The following is a 22,832-nucleotide window of genomic DNA, read 5'->3' as shown; positions in this document are numbered from 1 at the left end:
ACTCAGATGACGCCAGGAGCTACTTAGGGCTGGACTTGTTACAAGGTGGTCTTATCTTAAAATTGCGTTCCATCTCTACTGGCAAATGGACAGGGTGATGGAATCAATACACAACTGCTTTGTCTTTGATAAACTATGTGAGTTTAGTGTGAAAGTCCTATGGATAGAAAGTTTCAACTCTCATGTAAACTGGATCAGCATAAATAAGTTTCTATGCTTACTGATATTTTTATCACTCTCGTTCCATTTTTTCATAGTTTTTTCATAGTTTTGGTGGGAAGAAGGCAACCTTGCCTGCTTAACTGAGTGTTATTCTGAACAATATTTTTTGACCATCATTTTAAACTGCTTTTTTCTTCCTAGTTGCAAAGGTAGATGGATCACAATAAGAACCTGTCTTATTTCATATGTTAATCGTAAGGCTTTAGAAAGAATTAGACAGTAAGAAAGGGCTAGTGTTAAGAGTAATGGATTGTTGCATATTTCAGTTCTACTTTTTGTGAAGGTGTGTTTCCTGCAAGATGTAGATTCTGAAAGCCTTAAGACCTTAAAAAGAGTATAAAAAGGAATTTCTTTTAGGGTTTGGTTTTCTTTTTGTTTAGATATTGCTTGATGTAGTTAAAATGGATATTATAGCTTGGGAGGCCAGCATTTAAAATGATGAGCTTTAATAAATGTGATGAAATAATTGCTGTACATTTCCTGAAGGGAGATCATTTGTAGGGGGGAAAAGGTCTAAAATTCTGAAATGGTAAAGTGTAATTGTACTGCTACCTTGCTTTAGCACTCAGTATTCATGTTGTGATGAGACAGCAATGCAGAGACCCTGCTGGTGAATCAAATCTGGTGTGAAAATTAAAGTACAAATGCACATCTGTGCTTAAAATGTTGGCTTTTTTAAAGCTCTTTCTAATAATACATTTTCATTTACAGTATATTGTCATAGTATCTAAATAACCCATTACCTTTTGGATAGGCTTAGTGTTTTTCCTAAACTTTCAAAGGATGCAGAGGAGGGGGAAAAAAAGTGAAAGATTACAAAATATATATATATATATATATATATATATAAAATTCATAATGCACTGCTTGTTAAGCATAACTAGTCTGTATCAGAATGCCCCCCCCCCGCATTATAAGATGGATAAATCTCTACTTTTAAGTATTTATAGCGTTCCTGAGTCGTCTGTTTTACCCATTTGTGACCCTGATACTATCAAAAACAATGTAATTTCTTTTGAGCTTATGAACTAATAATAACTTCTTTTGCCATATTTGAGGTTCTGCTGTGACGTTCTTTGACTGTTTATCTAAGAATGTACTTCTCAATACTTGTTCTTTATTTTTGCCCAAGTATATTTTAAAAATACGCATGATGTTTATCTGAACAGAGAGGGGTGTGTTTTCATCATTAGTAGTAGGCTTGGAAGCCATTTTAAGGGTTTGTCTCATCCATCCTGTCTTGACTATTCATCTACCCTCTTCAAAACTTATAATGCTGAAGTTCAACATCCTGCCTTGGCAAGGTATTTCAATATATAGTTATTTTTACTGCTCAAGTTTGTTCTAGATCTATCACACAGTAATCTGTCACACTAACATGTAGTGAAACTCTGGTTTATGATAAAAGGACAAAATGTATGTGGTATCTACAATACTTTTTTTTTTTCTAGCATTCAGGAGAAATTATGACCAAAGAATGATTGATCTAATGTCTGAGTTAGTTTTTAGCACAATGGTTTATCTACAGCAAAGTGCAACAACATGAATGATCATAACTTGTCCTAGAAACAGTATAGCTGTGTTAGGAAAGATTTCTATGGTTTAATAAGACATTTCTTATGGTTTAATAAGACATCTCTCTTGAGGGAGGGGGAGGGTCAGATGGAATCCCCTCCCTCCCCCCCCAGGTACACTTGCATTTTCTTCCATTGTGGAATTAGTTTATACGGGAATAGTTATCAGACATGAAATGGAAATACATTCTTAATTAATGAAAAAAATCCTTACTATTTTTAATATACAATATTTCAATATACAGCAGTGTGGGTTAGGTACTCAATGATTGTAGTTCCTGCAGACTATATACTTGCTCACCCTTTCCTCCTCAAAGTATTTTTCAGGCTCTTGTGAAAGACTGTTTTCATCTGCCCTCAGGCATAAGAAATAAACCATCATTAATAAGCTCAGAATGCAGAATTGTGGTCCTAATACTATCTAGACTTACAAACACACTGGTCCGCTTGCTGCATATAGACTTGCCTTTACTTACTAAAGTCATTTAAATAGTATAATTGTCTGTTTCTTTAGAGTTTTTACTTTGCATCAGAACCTGATGCTTGGACATGACCATCCTTGTTTTGCGTTATGATTAGAAGGCCTGATTCAGATACTTTGAATTTTTGATGTGAGAGATGCTGCACCTAATCAGAATGTATAATTTCACTTCTTTTTATAGAAGAAAACTCTCAGTCTGCCCCAGCCTTATTTTGGATGGAGTTAAGAGTTAATTTGTCCGTTGGTGCTATGGCTGTATTGCTGTGGATGTGAAATGCTTACCTTGGCTGTATGGTGGCTAGCATCTGACAATGGCATTTGCGGTGGCATTTGACATTTACATGAGATTAACAGCTTGTAGCATTTGCTATGACTCAAGTGGTCTACTAAGCATTCACTGAACCTTTCTTGGAGCAAAGTCTGTGCAACTGCTTTCTCTGAAATAGGTGAATGGGATTTTGTTTACACGGGAGGAATTAATATAGGGAAAATAGTAAAATGAAGAAAAAAGTCACCTTTCTTATTAAAATGGCACTGCACCTTATCTTAAATGACTGTGGATCTCTATTTTTCATAAATAATAATAAACTAAATAATTAATCAGTTACAAATTTACTTGTGTACGATGAACAGAGCTTCACTCAGTATTTTTGCAAAGGGAATACTGATCAATCTAGGTGATTATATTAGCCCTCCCCTGACATGAAAAAGAATCTGCCAATATATGAATTCACAGAACTTCATGTTTGCTTAATATAAATCTCATGTTAATGGTAATAATGCATGACAATGCTTTAGTTTGTGGAAGTATGTATGTTTAGTTTCTGATACTGATTTTTTCCTCTGTCTCATAAATACTTTCTATTAGAGTGGGTCGTGGTATACACGTATTTGTTAAAGATGCTGTATTTCTTTCAGTTTTAGAGCTGTAATGGCTCTCAATCAGCCAGCTTTTTCTTATTGCTAAATAACGGGCCAGTGTGTTTAGCAGTTCAGAACAGGTGAGAAAACTTGATGCCTCATAGGTGTGTTTTTCAATGTGTTTTCTGACTTGGGGAACAAGAATTTAAGAAATGCCCCTTTGGGACAGATTAGTGGTAACCCGTAACCCGATGTTCTGTCCCACGGTGGCAGCAAGGTAGACCGTGTAGGGAGAACATGTAAGACTTCCTCGTTCCTGCAGTCCATGCCCCCACAGCAAGCGTGGACTTGTCTGCAAGACACTGGAGCTTATGTACCTGCCTGTTTCCTTTGGTACCTGTTCATGGACTAATTGTGTGTGAATTTGTATAATTCTTTTCTAAACTTGCCGATGCTGTCTGCCTCCAAAACCTCCTCTGTCAGCAAACTGCTGAAAGTTTGCTACTTGTTTCATAAAGTGCTGCTTTTTATCTCTCGTAAACACGGCTCCTGGTAGTTTCACTAAGTGTACCCTAGTTCTTGTGTTGCAAGATCTGGTGAAGGTCAATTCCCGTGACCTTTTTAGCCTCTCCTTATAAAGCATCACAGTCTCTGTTTATAAAGCAGCTGCTGCCTTGCTTTGTTCATTTTAGTTGCTCTTTCTGAGACCTGTTGTAGTGCTGCTATACACCTCTTGAGAGGCAGAAACCGGACTGAGTACACAGTACTCAAGATGCGACTTCCTGAGGTTTTATACAGCAGCAAAATGATGTTCATTGTCATCTTCTCAGAACACTTCTGTATGATATCCAACATTTTTCTGGCTTCTTGGGCTGCCCCTGCACATTGACCTGAGGATTTGAGAGCTATCAATGGTAACTTGAAGATCTCTTTCTTGAGCTGAAACCAGCAATCACAAACCATGTTGTGTAGGCAGGGTTTTGGATTATTTTCCTTTGGATTCACTGTCTTACATTCATCTACACTGAAACTTATCTGACACCTTTTGCCCACTTATTCTGTTTTGTGAGGTGGATCTGGGGTTCCTTATCTTCAGCATGGCATTTGACAGCCTGAAAAAATTTGTCATCTGCAACCTTGAGATTTCACTGTTCACTTCCTCTTTAGAGCATGGACCAAAGTATGGAATAAAACTGCTCTCAGTAACCCTTGGGAACCCCGTTCATGATTTGTCTCCAACCTGAAAAGTGATCATTAAACCTTACCCTTTGCTCCCTATTCTTTATCCAACTTTCAGTCTGCAGAAGAGCCTTTTCTCCCATCCTGTGGCTTTTTTTTTTTTTTTTTTAAATAGCCTGTGATGTGGAACTTTGTCAAAGGCTCTTAAAATGTTAAATATGTTATGTCCACTGGATTCCCTTGTTTGGTATCCTCAAGAACTTCAGCAGTTAATGAGACAGTTCACTTTACAGAAGCCACGTGGACAGTTTCCTACAGACTGTGTTTATTCATGTGGTCTTATTTTTTTTACAATTATTATATAATTTGTCATTTTACCAGAGGTAAAAATCAGCTTCACCAGCTTATAGTTCCCATGATCCCCTCTAAAACCTTTTTTGTACAAGGGAATTGCATTGGTAAGCTACCAGTCTTCTGGCAGAGTAGCTTTTTATAACGGTAAGAAACGCGCGCTAGTCAGCAGTTCTGCGGTTTCACATTTGAGTTCTTTCAGGACTCTCTGATGAATGCTATTAGTGACATTATTAACATTTGGTGCATGCATGGTGACTTATGAACATGTAACTTACCTATTTTATTTAATACTTATGGAACGTTAACTTCAAATTGATGTAGCTTCTCTGGTCTGATTGTTACAAGACTGCCTCAGGTGTGGGACTCTCCCCAGTATCTTCAGGAATGAAGATCAACACAAAGAATTAATTGAGCTTTTCTGCTTTGACCTTCTCATCCCTGAGTGTGTCTTTTTTAAACCTTCATCATCAGGCTGTCCTAATGATTTCCACAGCTGGCTTCCAGCTTTTGATGTATTTGAAGAACTCTGTATTGTGAACTTGAACATGCTTTGCTCTTCAAATGCTTTTTTTTTTGTTTTGTTAATAATTTCTTTTTATGCCCTATTTTGAGTTGTTCTCTTTGAATAAACTTCCATTTCTTAAATGCTGACCTTTTTTCCCTATGGATGGTTTTCTTAATTCTCCTATGAAGTTTTGTGGGTGGTGGGGATGGATTGTTTTTTGCTATTGCTTTGTTTTGCCTTTGAAAATGTGGCAAGCACTTTATCCAGGCTGCTAATACAGGAGAGTGTCCAGGCTGCTTGTAGGCCTCTTCCTAGTTTGGAATTGCACCTTCTAGAGTTTTATTTATTTATTTTTACTGTTTGCCTCATTGTGTCCTATCTTGAAGTTCAGTATCTACTGATTTACTTGGTTGCTCTCTCTGGCCACAACGTTACATCTAATAGTACTTACTGCTGCATAGAGGCTTTCCCACTAATGCTTCTTGAACAACACTTGCGTACCTGTGAAGACCAAATCCTACCTTTATGTAGATTTTTTTAGACTACTTTTTCTAGGAGGCCTAGTTTGCACATAGAATGATGGGCAAATTGAAGGATGAACAAATCTTTGTCTTGCCATCACCAGCTTTGAGGAGAGTAGTCATAGAGCAGTAGTACAGTTTTACTGCTCTGTGCTTTAAGTAGAAAGAGTGGGCTCAAAGCAATGGCATTTTGCTACAAATAACATTTGTACCTTGGGCTTTCCTAAGTCAAAACCTTGCAAGCTATCTAAGAAACTTGTATGATTTTCCCCAAAAGAATAAAAAGCATTAGTGTCACCCTCTTTTTCACATTACTGTAGTAGTAAATCTCTAAAACATTTTTTGGGAGGAAAAGCACATATTTTATTACAGATTGTATATGCAAGTTTCCTGTTAAAAAGTCGTCTTAAGCCTTTCTTGCAGAACAAAGGCTTGTTCAAGAAAATGTTTGAATTGAACATAAATTTGTACATTTGCCTGGGCTAGGGAAAAAAACTGAGATGGACGAAAATGAATATTCCTTAAAGATTTTTGATATCCAGTATGCCTATAAAAGTTAAGCATGGGAAGTACAGCTTTTGAGTGCAGGCGTCTTGCTTGGATAGAGTTCCTTCCTACTTTCAAAGTCAGTATGCACTTAATCTGAACTGTTTTCTGAATTCAGTTATATAAAACTGAATTACTGAAAATGCTTTCCTTCTATTTTAATCACAGAGGCCAAGAATACTTATTTGTCATTGCTTGCTGAATTCCTTTGCACTTCTACATTTCAGACAAAAATAACAACTACTCTTGCTAGGCAGTCATGCATTTAAATATTTTCAAATCACTGAAAACAGTTAAACTTTATTATCTATTATGTTGCCTATTTGCTTACCAGCTGCTATTCTTTTTACCGCAAAATTACCATTTGCATCCTTTCTGATTTATTTTTTGGTTCTAGCATTTTACTTCAGGGCTGTTTGTTTCCCTATCCAAATACATAACTGCCGATAAAACTTCCAATTGTAGTAATTCAAACAAGTTCTTCAGTTCAAGCAAAAATATCAGTTCCTTTTCAGACTTAATAACATGAAATGATTAAACTAATGGAGCCATAACCTAAAAGCATTGATACTGTTTATTTTTCAGACTGCTTTAGCGGATGATTTCATGGTTGCTCAAATAGTGACTTAATAGCTAAAAGGGCGCTGTGGTCAGTGTAGTTTTATTTATTTATTTATTTTCTGCTCCAATTTACTTAAGTTTAAGAAACTGCTTCAATATAATTTTAAAATTACTTAATTAGTGGTACTTACTTACCCATTAAGTATCCAGAATGGATACAGTTGAAAATATAATCGACATCACGTATGTAATAAAGACAGCTATCATGCATTTGAATATACTTATGAAAAGTTAAATAGTGCCATTATGGCTTATATGAATAATTATTTACCAAGAATGTAGAGTGAATTTTGTTCTGGGAACAGTTTCTGTATTTTGTAGGGTTTTTTTCTTTTTTATTTCCTGTATACCGTTTTTCAAGCCACCCTGCAATGACTTGCTCTGGCTATTTAAGGTTGCACATTCACAGTTTATATATATATATTTTAAAGGAAAAAGGAAAACAAGACTTTTTTATGAAATCTTATGAAATAAAGCTGTCTCAAACTTTCTGAAAAATAGCTTACTGTCAAATAAGAATGAAAAGTGAAAACCTGTATTTAAAAAAAAAAAAGTCACATGCTTATCTTGACTAAAGAAAGAATTACCTTTTGGGTTAGCTAGGCTGCAGATCTGCAGTATGAGCTTTCTACAGAAGCTGCCTTCAGTTCCTGAAGAGTCTTCACCTAGCCAAGTGCTGGCAAGTAGCTAAGATACTGCAGGTTCCCACCTCTGATCATGCATCTCAGAAGTTGTCTGTGGCATTGCCCTCTTAAAAACTGGCCAGGAAATATGCACTCTCACTGAAGATGAAGTGGTTTGTAGAGCATGAATCACCTCTAATGCAGAGCTTGAAATTTGAAACGTTCTGTACTGAGTTTAGAGGAAGGGCATGAAACCATACAAACCTTGCAGTGCCCTTAAGGGAAAGGTGGTATCGAGATTGCCTTCGTGTTCTTCAAAGCCTGCATTTGTAAACTATGCAAGAGGAGATGAGCAGCACGAGATAGGCTAGGGCTCCAAAATGGAGAGAGCGAGAGCTTGTCGAGCAGACTGCTCTGTAGGATTAAACCGAGAATGGAAGGTAGGCTTTATGGATGACCTCTCATGTCATTATTTTCATTTACTCCTTTGGAAGGTATGTCAGTTTGTTTTTAATATTTTGGGTTGACCAGGAACTTCCTCTGCCAAGACTCTCGTTTCTCATCTAGTTCTGTAATGTTTTGATTTCTTCTTTGTGGTATGGTAGTGTACCTTGAAAATCATGAAGTCATGACTTTTGATGGAGATTTCTGTTGTGTAATGATGCATCAGTTAGTGGTTATTCTAATGCAAATTAAAAAAATAGTGGTTTACACTAGAATAATGTACATCAGAGTAAGCAGTATGTCTTTAGACTAGCCTCTAGTTTTTTTTGCTGCTGTACTGTAAGTTCTTTACTTTTTTTGTAATTATCAGCAGCTTTTATTATTCAAACCTGCCTTTGATATTAACAGAGAACTTCACAGATGTTGCTTTACAGAAATCAGTTTAATTACATTAAAAGAAAAATATCTGATTTTTTTTTTCCATGGCTATTCCTTAAATCATTTATATAACCAAGTGCATGCATTAATAAGATCGATCATTTAACCAAGTACATGCATTAATAAGGTAGAATCTCTTTGAACCTTGGCTATTTCTTAATCTTCAAATCAGACTTAAAAGATTGAAATATTAGAATTTTTATCAATAAATTTAAATGGAAATTGAATCATTTGAACTAATGGTTGAATAAAGTGGTGACATTCCCACATTAAATATGATGATTCGGTATATTGCATTAGCTATTTTCACTTATTTTTATGAAGACTAGAATTTTTATGAGCAGTAATTCAGAAAAATGTGAGTCTGCTTAATGGAATCATTCTCCTTAAGACTGTTTATACTGACATTGTTTTCTCCCCATCTGCTACCCTCTCCTTTTAACCGGAGTCTGTAAGATTTTTAGATTGTCCTTTTTTTCTTAGTTTCAGCCCAGAATCTCAAGAGCAACCTTGATTCAATGAACCATCAGATCCAGCGCCTTGAAAATGACATTGAGCATTTCCCTAAAACAAAAGACGCGCATGATAAGTTTGTCGAAAAGATGAGCATATCCTTTTTGCACTTTTTGGTTGGTGATCTGAATGTTCTACTTGTCTGGTAAAGTATTTACAACACTTGAAAAAAAAACAGTTTTAAATGACTTCTTCCATGCTTTTATTCTAGCACAGAGAAAAGCATATCAAAATATGCTGGAGTAAATTTAAAAACATCCCCCCCACCAAGCTGTTAACTGAACTGAAATGCATTTTTTTGTTCTTTTTCTGAGTATAACTTTAAGGCATTTATAAGCAGACTTCCAAAGGAAAAAAGATAGCTTTCTGTTGAAGGAATTAGTTCTAGTAACCTCTCATAAAGATAAGAATATATTGTTATCTTATGGAAGAACAATTTTTAATGTTAACTGTTGAATTGTTTCAATCTAGAAAATTATCAGTAGTAGAACTGAGAGTAATATGAACTTCAAATATCTTGGGTTTGGAAGGAGAGAGTATGAATTTTATTATTAGTTTTGGTTTTTTATTTGTTTTGTTTTGGACAGGTCATTTTAGTAAAAAGTATTTATGCATTTTGTACTCAAGATTGATTTGTCCTTTTATTTCTGTAGGGAATAGAGACTGTAGATTTTTTAACCTTTAGTAAGCAAAACCTATAGGAGAATGCTAAGTGATGTATCTGTTTTAACCTCTGTTTTCCCTCAAGAGTTTTCACGTACCCAGCTTTCCTTTTGTTCAGCTCTAAAGTACTGCAAATGCAAGAAGCTCACAGAACTTTGAAAAAGATTAAGCAAAATTCCATTGCTCTTAAAAGAAAATTACAGTTTTTGCCCAAAGCACTTTTCTGCATATGAGGAAATATTTAGCACATGGTACGTGGCCATGACTAAGGAGTTTTGTGCATTTATTTACAAAAGCTGAAATTGTTAATGGGACGTCTATTCTGTCTTAGCCCAATGAGACAGAAGTCATAGCTTTGTTTAAAAAGGGACTGATGTCAAATTATAAGAAAATATACTGGTCACACTTAGTAGGGTGAAGAGCTTCTCCTAGCTGCTGTGTATTTGGGTACTAGATTTTAATGGGGTTAACCGTCTGAATGGATCCAGTGACGGAAACTCGCATGATGTTTTATCTTCTCTGTGTGGATTTCTTTTACGTTTTTGTCAAGACTGCAGGAAAGTAGCTTAAGGGAGACTAAATGGAAAATTATAACTTGTTACTTGCATATTCTTTCCCATGTTATCTTATATGCAAGGTTAGGAGCCTTGGTAGTTAGCATACTTATCAGTTCTGCTATTAAAAAAAAAAAAAAAAAGGGTGGAGGGAGGCTTAGTATTTTCCTGAGCTACTTTCACATAAGGAAGTCTTCATAATCTTTCCCAGTTTGATTTTCTTCACTTATATAGTGATTAAAATGTTTTGCCTTGTAACAGCCCTTTGCCTTGTCATCAAGTGCATAGGTTGAGCACTGTCAAGTAAACCCCACTTTCATTCGTAAATGATGCCAATACATTGAAATGCACCTTTTGCAACCGTGTTTTCTTGTTAACAGCTCTATTTTACAGATTATATGCATTTCTTCAGTTTTTGAGTAAATGTTTTGTCATTTGTTGTTTTGCTACCTCTGTATTTGCTGTACTTGAGTGATGCAAATAATTTTTTTTAAGTAACTTGTTTTGTGAGAAAAAAAGAAAAGCCAAGTAGGTAATGTTTGCCTTTTTTTTTTTTTTTAATCTGCTGCTTCTTACCTGAATTTCTTAAAGAAATCAGATTCTGTATCTGATAATGCAAGTGAGTATTTAAAAAGAGGGGAAGAAAACTTAAGAAATGTATTGGTGCTTTTTTGGCTTAGGCAAAATATGAGTATTCTACCAAATTTTTTTTGAAAATCAATTGTTGAAACTTAACAAAGCAGCCTTGCTTCAGTGCACATATCTGATGTCACAGCTAGATTGTCAGTTCCTGGTTTAAAAAAAAAAAAAGGCACCCTGAACAGCTTTTATCATACTGGTGAATTTGGTGGCTTGACAAAATAGATGAGACTGTAAGAAATTAACTGATTCTGCCTAAGGTTTTATGTTTTTGTAATTGATAGATGACCTGGTAAATGGTGTGTTTCATTTTTAGAAAGTAATCTCAAGTGATGTCAAATGATCAAATCTGTTTCTGCTTCTTATCATCAAATATTTCTACATTTTTTCTACATTCCCATTTTTTTAGACTTGAGAAGAAATGTTATTTCGGTCTTCAATATATATTTCTTTTGTTTTTGTCAGCTTACTGTCGTTGCATGTACTGAGATTAGAAAGTTAAGGAGTTTCAGGAGAGTAGGCTGAACATCTCTCAAACTGCTTGAGTGTATCAGAAAAAAATGAAGACAAGTGTTAGAAGATAAATCAGTTCTCAGTTATTAGGTATCTTCTTCTCCACGTGGAAACTTTCATACTGTGTTGAGGTTACTTAAATTTTTCTGCAATAACAAAGTAAATTAATTTCTCTATTTTAGGGCTAGTTTTACAGACTTAACTAATATTTTTGTCAACATGCTTTTTTAAGTATAGACTCTGGCAAAATACAGTTTTTCAGTAATTGTTTTGTAACTTCCTAGACATGAAGAGTCAATAATATAATATTATGTATAACTGTTCCACATCAAAGAACTGTGGCTCTGTAGCCACCATGATGAAAGTGGAACCTTGCGTTCAGTCGGTTAACACAGCGCCAACTTGCTTCTGTAATCACTGCCTCCCGGGACACAGTTCTCCATTCGGTAAGTGTGCGTCTATGTTTTTTATTTGTGATGAACACTGTGGACTTTTTAAAAAGTTAGATATATGGAAATACTTGTCTGGGATTGTGAAATGATTTTTACGGTCACTGTCTTGCTCTTGTGCTAGAATTTTAGTTTGCCTGCCTTTTTATATCAGGGATTTTCTGTCAGTATTTAACTGCCTGAGATTTAAGGAATGCTCACAGCGCACTCTGAAGTCACTGGGGTCCTGAAGCTGGCCTGTACGGTTGGGCAGTAGGAGTAGCTGGTTTCAAAACCTTATGAGAATTGCAGCCATGTTATAGCAGAAAGTAGAATATGGTTACAATGAAAGAAAAGATTAAAATATTCCTTGCATAAATTTCATTTTATATTAAATAACTTAGGATTCTTGGGACAACTTTTCCATGATCTGATCTGTGGCTCAAATTGTACTTTACTTGAATATCAAATTGTAAATAATTTAACTTTAGCTGTGGGCTGTTTCTTTTAATTTTAGTCCAGCTTCAGGCAGCTGGGGAGTCTGATTCAACAGTTTAGAAAAGTAATTAGAGACCATGACAAATTTTGCTTTTACTCCCTGTTTTATTTCAATGTTTGTGCCTGTAATTAAAGAATTTTAAATGGAAAACTCTGGAAAAATCTTGAACTAGAACTCCAGACACGTAGATACCAACTCTGCCTCCACGAGCGCACGCTTGCTCACTCACACACCCTGATAGCAAAAGTAGGGTCCTCTAAAAAATGGACAGGAGCTTTGGTGTGCGGAGAAGGACGAAGCGATCGAGTTCGGGTAGCAGGAGGGCACGCTCTTTAATGAGGAGGCCTTACTAGGTTCATTCTTTTCTGTTATTCTGCCAGTTCAAGAGAGGCTGACTCTTTGCTTCAGCTGTTTGAATTTACAGAACCAGAGATCTTGTTTGTGGACCATTAAATGGTTTGCAGACAATCTCACATTAAAATTTTTATACAGTGTATCCTAGGTGGACTAATATGTCCTTAAATTAAGACTTAATAAAACTCTTTTTTTCAACTATATCATTTAGCTTAGTAAGAGTATTAACATGCCTCATCTTGTTAATATCTTTAGACCACCAGGCTACAACAGTAACGATGCAAGTATTGACTTTGGTTTTCAAGAGTGTATAACACATCTGCTGAGGTACTACAACTGAGAATCTATTACAGTTTGGGTTGTAAAATCAAATATTAAAAAAATAGCTGTTGAAGTTATTTCTTCTAGGACAACATTTCCTGGAAATCTAAAAATACAACTGGAAGTTTCAGGTAGTTCACAGAGACGTACCTGTTGAAGTAAACTAACTTTGCCTGTATGGTAATAGATCAAGTCGTTTACATAAGCAGAAGGTAAACCTATGCCAACAGATGAGTTTCATACCACACCACCTGCTAAATTTAGTGAGTGTTTTCGTTCCTATTTTTGCCTTTTCAAATAGGAACAGTGGACAAAGCAGGAATGCCTTTTTTAAAATGAGGGAATGGGGCTACCGTAAGAGTTGAACCTGGCTTTTTCCTCCAGCTTTGCCAAGTTTCAGGGAGTCTGAATCGGAATACTATCGCTAGATCTGTATATACCTCCACACACAGGTTGAGCATAAACCCAAATATTATGTAAGATGCCAGGAGAAGCGAGTCTTTTTCTTGATGACTTATGACTGCTCCTTGGGTCAAGAATTTTGCTATGAACGTAGGCTTTCCAGCCATAGTCTTCCATGGGAAGTTCTGCCTTCCTAGCTTAGGATCTCCAGGGAAGTTTCAATGATGATGAGCCACATGCAGTCCTTTTAGAGATGGTCCTTGGCTGGGTCAAACTAGCTTTAGCTTTGATTCGCTTCATGCTTTCATTCTCATATTGACAGAAACTTCTTCTCTTCTTGTTAGCGTTGTATCTAGCAAGTTTTATCCTGTAGCTGTCATTAAGGCCTCTTTTTCTTCCATATTTGTATTTAGAAACTGATGCTGTAACATAGTGCTTGTTGCTTTCTCCAGACCCGTGGCTCCAGATGAATAGTAAGGATATGTTCCAGAGCAATAAACATTGGCACTTGTTTTTTCTGATTAATTTCATACATGCAAATAATTAATTCAAATCTTTTGTTTTTAGGGACTTGCAATATTAAAGGAACCATGAGTGAGAGAACAAAAATTATTGCAGATAAAAAGTTTTCTAGACAGTATTTATTCATCTTAAGTAGAACAATAGTGAGCTTGTGAACTAATTTAATTTTCAGAAATGAGCACTATTCGCTAAAGCAAAATCCTTTCTTAAAAAAAAAAAGTCAAGCCTTCTGCTTCTAAGGTTTCTCAACTGGTATCAGTATGTGCTCATAGTTCTATGCTATGTTCTAATAGTGACTATTGCTACACAATAAAACATGAGTTTTGTTAGTTCCTTACTTGATCTGCTTGAGTGGTAATGAAATGATCTGCAGAAAAGTCTACTTTAAGTGTGTGTGGGGGGCTTTTGTGCACTGAGAAGATCAGAAAATATTTAATGTGCACTAAACATTAACTGTTAATTCTCTCTGCACTGTACCACAGATTCTCTTATAGCGTGCCACGAGGGAAGAAACAAATATACTTTGAATCAGAATCTCGGCATCCTGAATTGACTGCGATTCCCCCCCCCCCCGCCCCGCTCAGAGTGCCTGAGCAGCCGGACATCATTAACACACTGACAGGCAGCGCTGCAAGGATGTTCATGGCGTTGCCGCTCTTGTCATCCGTTAGCACCAAAGGCTCCTCAAAAATAATCCAAAATGGAGAAAATTTCTAGGAACTTTTCTATGTGCCCCTACTTTTGAAATAACTGATATTTTTCCTGACTGTATTTAAATGTATTTTTTAAATATAGAGGCATTTTCTAGTTCTTTGGGACTTGGAAAAGAAAAACTTATTCAAAGATTTTGAATTCTAGGTCATTTATAATCCTTTTGACAAACTTATAAAAGGGCTTCAGGCTTATTATATTTATCTAAAGATTTTTTTTTTGTTCTTGCTATCTATAGAAATGACATTTGAAAATATTTTCATTGAGAAGTTCAGTCCTTGACTAAAAGTGGTGTTGGGGAAAATCATGGTTATACATCCAGATAAAATATTTTTTCCCCAAATAGTATCTAGGGAAAAAAGGTCTACCTTACTGAAGTTTATACATCAGTAGGGCAGTGGTGGTTTTTGTTTTGTTGGTTTCTTTTTGTTCTGTTTTGTTTTTCTCCAGACCTGCTTCTCAAATAGCCCAGTTCTTACTCCCTCTCCCCCCGAAGAGAGAAAACCTAAGTTGTCCAAAAAAGGCAGTGAAAAAGTGCTTACTAAGTTCTGTGGGGACAAAGGAACAGAACTGGCTTCTAGGTGTAGCATTAGGTTGTGGTTGCAGTTGCATTATAACAATATGATCAGGGTGGTTTATGTGCTACTGCCTTTAGCGCTGAGCATTCATTCAAGCCTTCTGCTTATGGTTAATGTAGTCTAAGGAACACCCTGCGGAAAGCACATGTCTTAAGGTCTGCTAGCACCAGGGAATAGTCTTACTTAACAGGACTTGTGCGTGCATGCAGTGGAGGGAAATGGAACAGGACAGATTCATTTTAGCTTAGGAGATCAAAGTATGAGCTGTTCTCTCCAAGACTTAGCTCAGAAAAATGAATACTTGATGAAATGCTTAGTCAATCTGTGCATGTGACAGGGAACCTGGATATTCTTAACTCTCAGGTCCAGACGACTTGCATATCATTTCTTTTCTGATTGCCGCAGCTTGGACTCTCTGCACAAAGTACAGTGTATTATGTGAAAGGTGATCCTGCTTCTCTTAGCTTCTTAGGAAGCTGCTTCTGATGATTTTGATACCCAGACTTCCTCAGACTTGTCACAAAAAAGCCCCAAAGTCTTCCTCCTCTTCCAGAATTCGGGAAACGCACTATGAGAACCATTCAGAATCCAGGCGTGAGATCAAGGGCACAGTGTCAGAATGACAAGGTTTAGAAATACTGTTATTCGTGGTAGGAAATTTTCAACATGGCAAATGGATGCAAACTTTTACATTCAGCTTATACCCAAAAAGCTACAAATGCGTTTTGCTTCTCTCTAAGCCATTCTTAATGTATGTTCAGTGCTTTTTACATGGAAATGATGGAAATACTTTAAGCAGTAGATATAGCTCCTATTAGGTTGTGTGTCTTTTGCTTTATATTTCAGGGGTTTTTTGTTTTGGATTTTTATTTTTTTATCTTTAGAATTACAAGTCTACAGATTAACGTGTAGGCTTGCTTTTGTCTAGCTTTTCCTCATTAGACTGTTCGACATTCAAGTTCTCTAAGTTTGAATTAGTTTTCTAGTGCATTTCCAAAGATATAAATTGCTGAGGTACCAAGGAACTTTTTGAAGTAGAACGTGTACTTAAGTACTAGGAATACATTTTATTTATTTATTTTTCCAGTGTAGAGTTTGGTCACTTTGAAGTAATTGTTGTCAGTTCACGCACTTGTTAACAAAGCTAATTGTGCCATTTCTATATCAGATTAGAGATTTTGCTGAGCTGCCTGGCTGTGTAAGTGACAGTGCATCCACCAAGTGTGGATGCCCCAAACTTGGTTTATTTTGTTGCCCCAAATGCATGAAAAGAATCACTGGAATACACTTTTGAAATTAAAATCAACAGTGTATTATTTTATGAGAGGTTACGTTTAAAAACCGTTTATCTCTGAACACTTGCATCATATTTAAATGGATATGCTAAAGCAACCAAGACACGCTTGATTAAACTGATCGTGCTTGTAATTCTGAGAAGTACTTCTGAAGGTCTGACGTATTTGATCAGCATAGGCAGAAAATTTCGCTTCTGAAAGTACTGTGATAGAAGATAGGAAGAATCAGTACACACATATAATCTGCTTTTCCTTTCCAAACTAGCAGCTTTTCAGTAAATTCAGGGCATTTACAAAACATAAAAGTATTTTATTTTTCCATTTTTTGCATTGCTAATTATTCAAGCTCATAGCATCTCAGCATTTTGAATCCTATTGAAGAACTGACCCAGCCACGTTCAAAGTCAGATTTCAATTTATGCTGTGTTTAGTCATGTTTATGCAATCGACGTTACGGAAAATAACCTGCTATTTGATATTGTTAAGCTCAAATGCACTTAAGTTGTTTTCTTACTCTTTAGAGAGTATCTCCACAATATGTGAGAAGGTCTGCTTGTGCAGGCCAGCCTTTGTGTAGGTACCAGTTTAAAAACTGGATAATCATGAGGTTAGAAATATGACCAGGACCTATTGCAATTTTAAGGCACAGTATGAGAATCATACTCTGAAGATCTCAGTCCAGAGCAGCACTCTTACAGCTTCTGGGATTGTCTTTGTGTAATTTTTCTTAAGGAGATCATGTTGTTCAGTGACAGTCATGATATAAATCTTGCTATTCAATTCCAGGCCCACTGAGAAATGACAGTATGGCCTTGTGGCATTTACTAATCCCTTTACATCATTTTGAAAAAATAATATTAATACCTCACTAAAATTGCTTTGAGATATTTGCATGACTGGTGCCACATTTTGTATGGCTGGATACTTGTCATGAAGGTCAGTAGCCCTCATTGTGAGTTATAGGTTAAATACACTGTTCCTGCTGCCTGTAAGTATTCTAGCTCTGTGACATGTTAGCCCACTATGTCTGCTGTGATATGAAGCAGATGAAAGCAGTGAATCTTTGTAAAAAGTTAATTTACAAAGATAATTTGCTGAAACAAGGCAAGTTATTTCACTATCCTGACCAAATAAATCTCCTTTTCTGGTCATGATTGAAATACATTTGCTTTTGGTTTCTTACATCATACAATAAATGGCAGTGTTGATACTGATTTTCCCAAACAATTAAGTTTATTCCTAAATTAGTGGAAAATCAACCAAATTTTCTTTACACTGTTGCTTTTGTTTCCTTATTTTCATGGGAGTTCTAGGGAGTACTATATTTTACAATTTCAGAATTGTTGTACAGGTTTTTTACAATAGTCATTTATGGTGAAACATGTTCGTTCATTTATTAATATGTTATGAGTTTCACTGGTTGCCAAGCTTGTCACCCTAGTGGCATGCTGAAGCTGCTAAAGTTTGTGGAATAAATGTGTGGGGGGTGGGGGGGGTGTTGTTTTTGTTTTTTTTATTTTCTTTATTCCTTAAAATCACACAAAGTATAAATTTATACCTGAGGTATACTGAAATTAAGTATTTCCCCCTCTATCATGCACTATGAATCAAATGAATTTTCATTACATACTATCAAAAAATAGAAATTTTTCAAGTTGAGATATTTCATGTTAATTGTTTAATTTGTTATACTACGCAAGTGGTTCTGTGAAATAGAATTTGGAAAACTTTAAATTGGTTAAGTCTAATATGGCTAAGATTTCAAATGTTTTATTTTTGTCCTAATATGAGTTTTACATGATACTTTACTGTGCTCTTGCTATATACATGACTTTGTTTTCTATTTCTTTTTTTTACATTCTTGTATTTTAATATGTTTATATTGGTTCTTTAAAGAGGAATTCTACACAGATCTGCATAATAGGTAATGAAATGAACCCTATTCCATTCCTTTATGAAAAAATATTACATAAACCAATAGAGAGATATTAGTAAATCATTGTTGCAGTATTTGACTAATTACATGAAAACTGTTAATTTGCTTTGAGACAAGATCAGCCTTACAGGCTGCCTTAAGGGCATAAACAAAGTAGAAATGTACTTAGTAGGGTGAGCTATCAGTCAAGAGCTTCAGGGACTGCTATAGAGTCCACTTTCATGTAGCAGCTTCATGAACAGTCTGGAAAAGAAGGCAAAGAGCCCATCAGCTAAATCCACAGGTCAGTAAATAATGAAAACACAAGTGAGAGAAATACAAAATGGCTCAGCAAGAATAAAAATATCAGGACAATTGAATTAGAATGACTCTGAAAAAGTGTTTGCTAATATATTTGAGAAAAATAGTAACGTACCAATGTGTTTATGAGGATATAGTTCATTAATAAAAAGGAATTGCGTACTACCTTCTCTTTTCTATATAATAAAAAACAAGAAGCAAGCACAGTTTGAAAATGCAGTACAGATCATATGTTCACAATCCCTCATAGAAGAAAATTAATTACTTTCGTTTTTTTTAAGAGGATGTTCTTTATTGTGTTCTGTAGAGATGCTTTTTTTTTTTTTAAGTGTGTGGTCTGTGAGTTTTTTTGTTATGGTTACGTACATACTATATACTGGAGAAGTTAGGTAAGTTTGAGATTTGCTTACATGGTGTTGAAAGTAGGACTGTCAAGTTGGGGGTATCCGTCACAGTTGTGAAGTGGTGCTTTTTGCCAAGCCAGGCTGAACGAGAAATTTGAAAAATGCTATGCATCATTTTCAAGGTTATTTTTGTTAGAAATATATTTTCTTGTTGGACGCAGGCTCTCAGTGAATTTCCACTTTTTTAGGGTTGCGGAGTAGATAGGAGGTAGATTACTGAGGTAGACAAGTCCATGCAATGCTTCAGGCATGACTTTGTATATTGAGTTGGAGAGAGTACGCAGGCTTGTGCGTTGTTTATTTCCTCTTGCCCCTTTTCTTTTGACTTGGACTTTCCTGGAGTTGTTTTAATATCAATATATAAAGCACTGTGGGTGTTGCTTATACTAATTCTGAGACTTCTGTATGTATAGTTAAAGTAGTGTTTACAGTTGTTAAAAGCTGAATTCTTGTGCTGTTGAATTCAGATGCTGCAGTTTCATCCCCATCAGCTGACCTCACTGTTGGTAGATCTGTGAAGGAGAGAAGAAAGGTTTGAAGAGGAAAGCTTCTAGAAGCAGAAGTCCTAGAAAACATACAGCAGGAAGAGGGAGTAGGCTGGTTTGGAGGATGTGAGGTGTAAAGTAGCAGATGAAGTTGTGATGTATGCTGAGGTTTGTGTACGGCAAGAACAGCAAAATGGCATGGTGCAGAGAAGAAATATAGATATAACAGGCAGGTGTCTGGGGTGAGGAGAGCACAAGGGTGCATACAAAGCCGAGAAAACATGAAACAAAAAGGTTGTTTCATCTTTTTCAGTTAGATCATATAATTTCTGATAAACACATTAGAGCTCACTTTTAAAACTTTCTGGGTCTATGTTCTTAGTTATGTCAATTATAAGCGCTTTTGCAGAACTTCTCTTCACAGAGGGTGAACTTTCCAGCCGTTCTGGATTATCAGTCAGTTGATGCTCATTTGTTGTTGTCTTAGTGTTGCTCTTTAAAGAGTTCTTCTCTTTCCTTGTTTTCCCCTCCACCCAGATGAATTTAGAGAGAATAACAATCTTCTGCAAAATGCCTTTCTGCCAAGTTCAAAACACTAAGCTTTCTTTTTTTTCGTAACAATCCCTTTATCATCATACATGCTTTCTTTCTTATTTTTCTTCTTTGATTCATCTTTCTTGAAACAAGCTAAAAATGTACACAGTGTTGCAGGTGAGAGCTGAGCTGGGCTATCAGTGGACCAGTGTAGTTAATGCTTCTCTATCGCCCAGTGAGATTGCCTTCACAACGTACCTCGGGATTGCATTTCTGTTTTTTTGTGGTTGCATCATATTGTCCATTTGAAGTCTTACAATCAGCTAATACACTCTGGAATTTTACTTTCGTTGTTATTTACAGATGATAAGCTCTTGCAGAAAAAAAGATTGTTTGTCTTCAAATTCATGACCTTCCTTTATACTCTTATATTTCAGACCAGTGCTTAAGGCTAGCCCATTCTTTTTATGATATTTCTACCCGTGTTTGAATGGAAATGGGGAAAGCTGGGGAAAAAATGAACAGTTGTATTAAGCTGAAGTGAAAGGAAAACTGGGAAATGGATGGTATTATAACTAGAGAGAAGTGTGCATCTAGAGATGTATGTAGCAAGGAGACCTGGCTATGTATGCAGAAGGTATTAGATAATATGGCATAATCATTCATCTAGTTTGTACCAGAAAATTACCTAATAATATGTAATGTTTATTGCTTAATGCTCATTTTTATTATGATCTTTAATATCAATAAAAGAAATGACAAACCCGTTTGGAAAATGATTCTTTAAACTTTAACCAGGCTCTACTAAAGGCATGGTTTTCATAAAGTTAATATTTAACAATATAAAAACTATAAAACTTTATAAAGTGTTCTACAAAACAGGTTATCAGTTTTCTTTATAATAGTATATTTCACCTCCCAAATCTTCATTTTTCTTAAAGAAAGAGAGCCCTGATGTAAGACATGAGGTTATATTGATTTCCTTCATGATGGGCTATACAATAAATTTTGTGAGCAGGAGTGTGCAAGCTGTAGGTTCCATTACAGGATAAATAAAGGAAGGAGGAGCTTGGACAAGTGTTAGAAATGAGGAAGAGTAAGATAGGCGAGAGGTATTTATGTGCCAGTTAAGAATTTCAAATTGCTTATTTTTCTGATTTGTTTTTATTAAGACATATGCATTCTGTAAATTAAGCATTAGAAATGTTTGTAGGTTTTGTTGTGGGTTCATGATGGCTGAGATTATGTAGTTATACCACATGAGGGAGCTCCATCCTGTTCTGCGATTTAGAGACCACATCTAGAATGTGCTTCAAATGTAGTGCTGAGTAAGATTGAGAGAAGATTTAATACAAGAAAGGGCAAAAACAAAAGGCTGATGAAATACATTTTTAGTGTATATGTTGGCTAACTAGTGAGAGTAGATGACTTCGACAGTAATCTGTACAGGCAAGCAGAAAATGATGTAGGAGGAAAAGCCTGGTTGTTCAGGGGATTCCAAAGAACAAAATTCTGTTTAAATACATGAAAAATCTAAAGGCTTTTTGATTGTGAATAGTTGCCTGAGGGAAACAATGCTTTCATCCTTAAATTTGTGTTAAACTAAGTTATCCAAATCACTGAAATATATTTTAGTAAAGAATTATGCACTTCTAGAATGATAATTCATTAGGGGTCCATTTTTTAATTGCTATATGCTTATTTTAAAATGTGAAATTAAAGGGAAAGCGTACACAATAAATTCCTGGGATGTAGATAGTATGAAACTTTCTAGATTCCATTATCATACAGTTAAAAGCAGGATGAAAATACCTGGAAGAAATAGAACAATTTCAGAATCCCTCTGAATGAGCAAAGTAATCTATGATAAAAAGTCCTCCTGTTAATATGTATAGATTCAGGGTGTAAATACAGAGCTTGCTCTCCCCTTTCTTCTTTGCCTGTTTTGCTTTGTTGCAGATATGTTTTGGGGTCTTCTGACTGTCTGCATAATGTGTTTGACAAGTTGGAACGTTTAAGTCTTAAAACCATTTTCCTGATTTTCATTAAGACAGTATGAAAAGAAAATGGGGATTTTATTTAAATAGTTTGAATAAACTGCCACAGACAAGACAATTGAATGCATTTTAGGGCCTTGGAGTACTCATAAACCTGTTATACCATTCTGTGCATTTCTGTTGCTTCAAAAAGAGGAGACATGCTGAATAAAATGAAAGCCGCTAGAATTTTGATGTTAAAGCTAATGTTCAATGACCATTATACAGGATTCTCTAGATTTAAACCAAAGAGGAGAGGAAATAGTGAATGATATATTTTCATTTAATACTTCTAGAATAAATTATTTCTTTTTACTATTGTGAATCCCCCCCTTAAACTAAAAATTCTTCCGTCAGCTTGGGTTGTTTTTTTAGCAGTTTTGCTGTGTTTATAGCCTAACTGAATGTGCAGATAACACATTTCTTGAACTAAAAATAGAGTTGTCAAACACAACTGTCTCAAACTCCATTTTGGGGGTTTAAGTTCTAGAGTGATACTGACTCAAGTGGTGGGGTAACGGCAAGGAAACAATTGTTTTTCTTTAAAAAAAAAAAAAGGAAAGGTTTTTGCTGTTGCTGTTTCATTTTTTAAATCTACATGAATTCACTGATGTATTTTATAGAGTAGCTCCACAAGCGATTGCATTAGCACAATCGAAGGGGTGGTAAAATGAAGTATGGAGGTGGAAATAAGCAGGCGGGATAGGGACCCTCTTAAACTAGCTTTATCACTGGACGAAATGTACCTGAAACTGCAGTGATTAGATATCAAAATC

At 35.6% G+C, this 22,832-nt stretch overlaps 1 protein-coding gene across 1 annotated transcript in view; it reads left to right on the top strand.

Annotated features, from left to right (window-relative positions):
* DIAPH2 (diaphanous related formin 2) overlaps positions 1-22,832 on the top strand; it is a 293,928-nt gene that overhangs the window by 141,244 nt on the left and 129,852 nt on the right. The window contains exon 24 of the mRNA XM_067304122.1: positions 8,853-8,977. Coding sequence (XP_067160223.1) covers positions 8,853-8,977 — 125 coding nt within the window. The remainder of the gene's footprint in view (positions 1-8,852; positions 8,978-22,832) is intronic.

This window comes from Apteryx mantelli, chromosome 13 (assembly GCF_036417845.1).
Source record: "Apteryx mantelli isolate bAptMan1 chromosome 13, bAptMan1.hap1, whole genome shotgun sequence".
In the NCBI taxonomy this organism is placed as follows: domain Eukaryota; kingdom Metazoa; phylum Chordata; class Aves; order Apterygiformes; family Apterygidae; genus Apteryx; species Apteryx mantelli.
The sequence above is the reverse complement of the archived record's forward strand: the minus strand, read 5'-3'. Positions and strand labels throughout refer to the sequence as shown.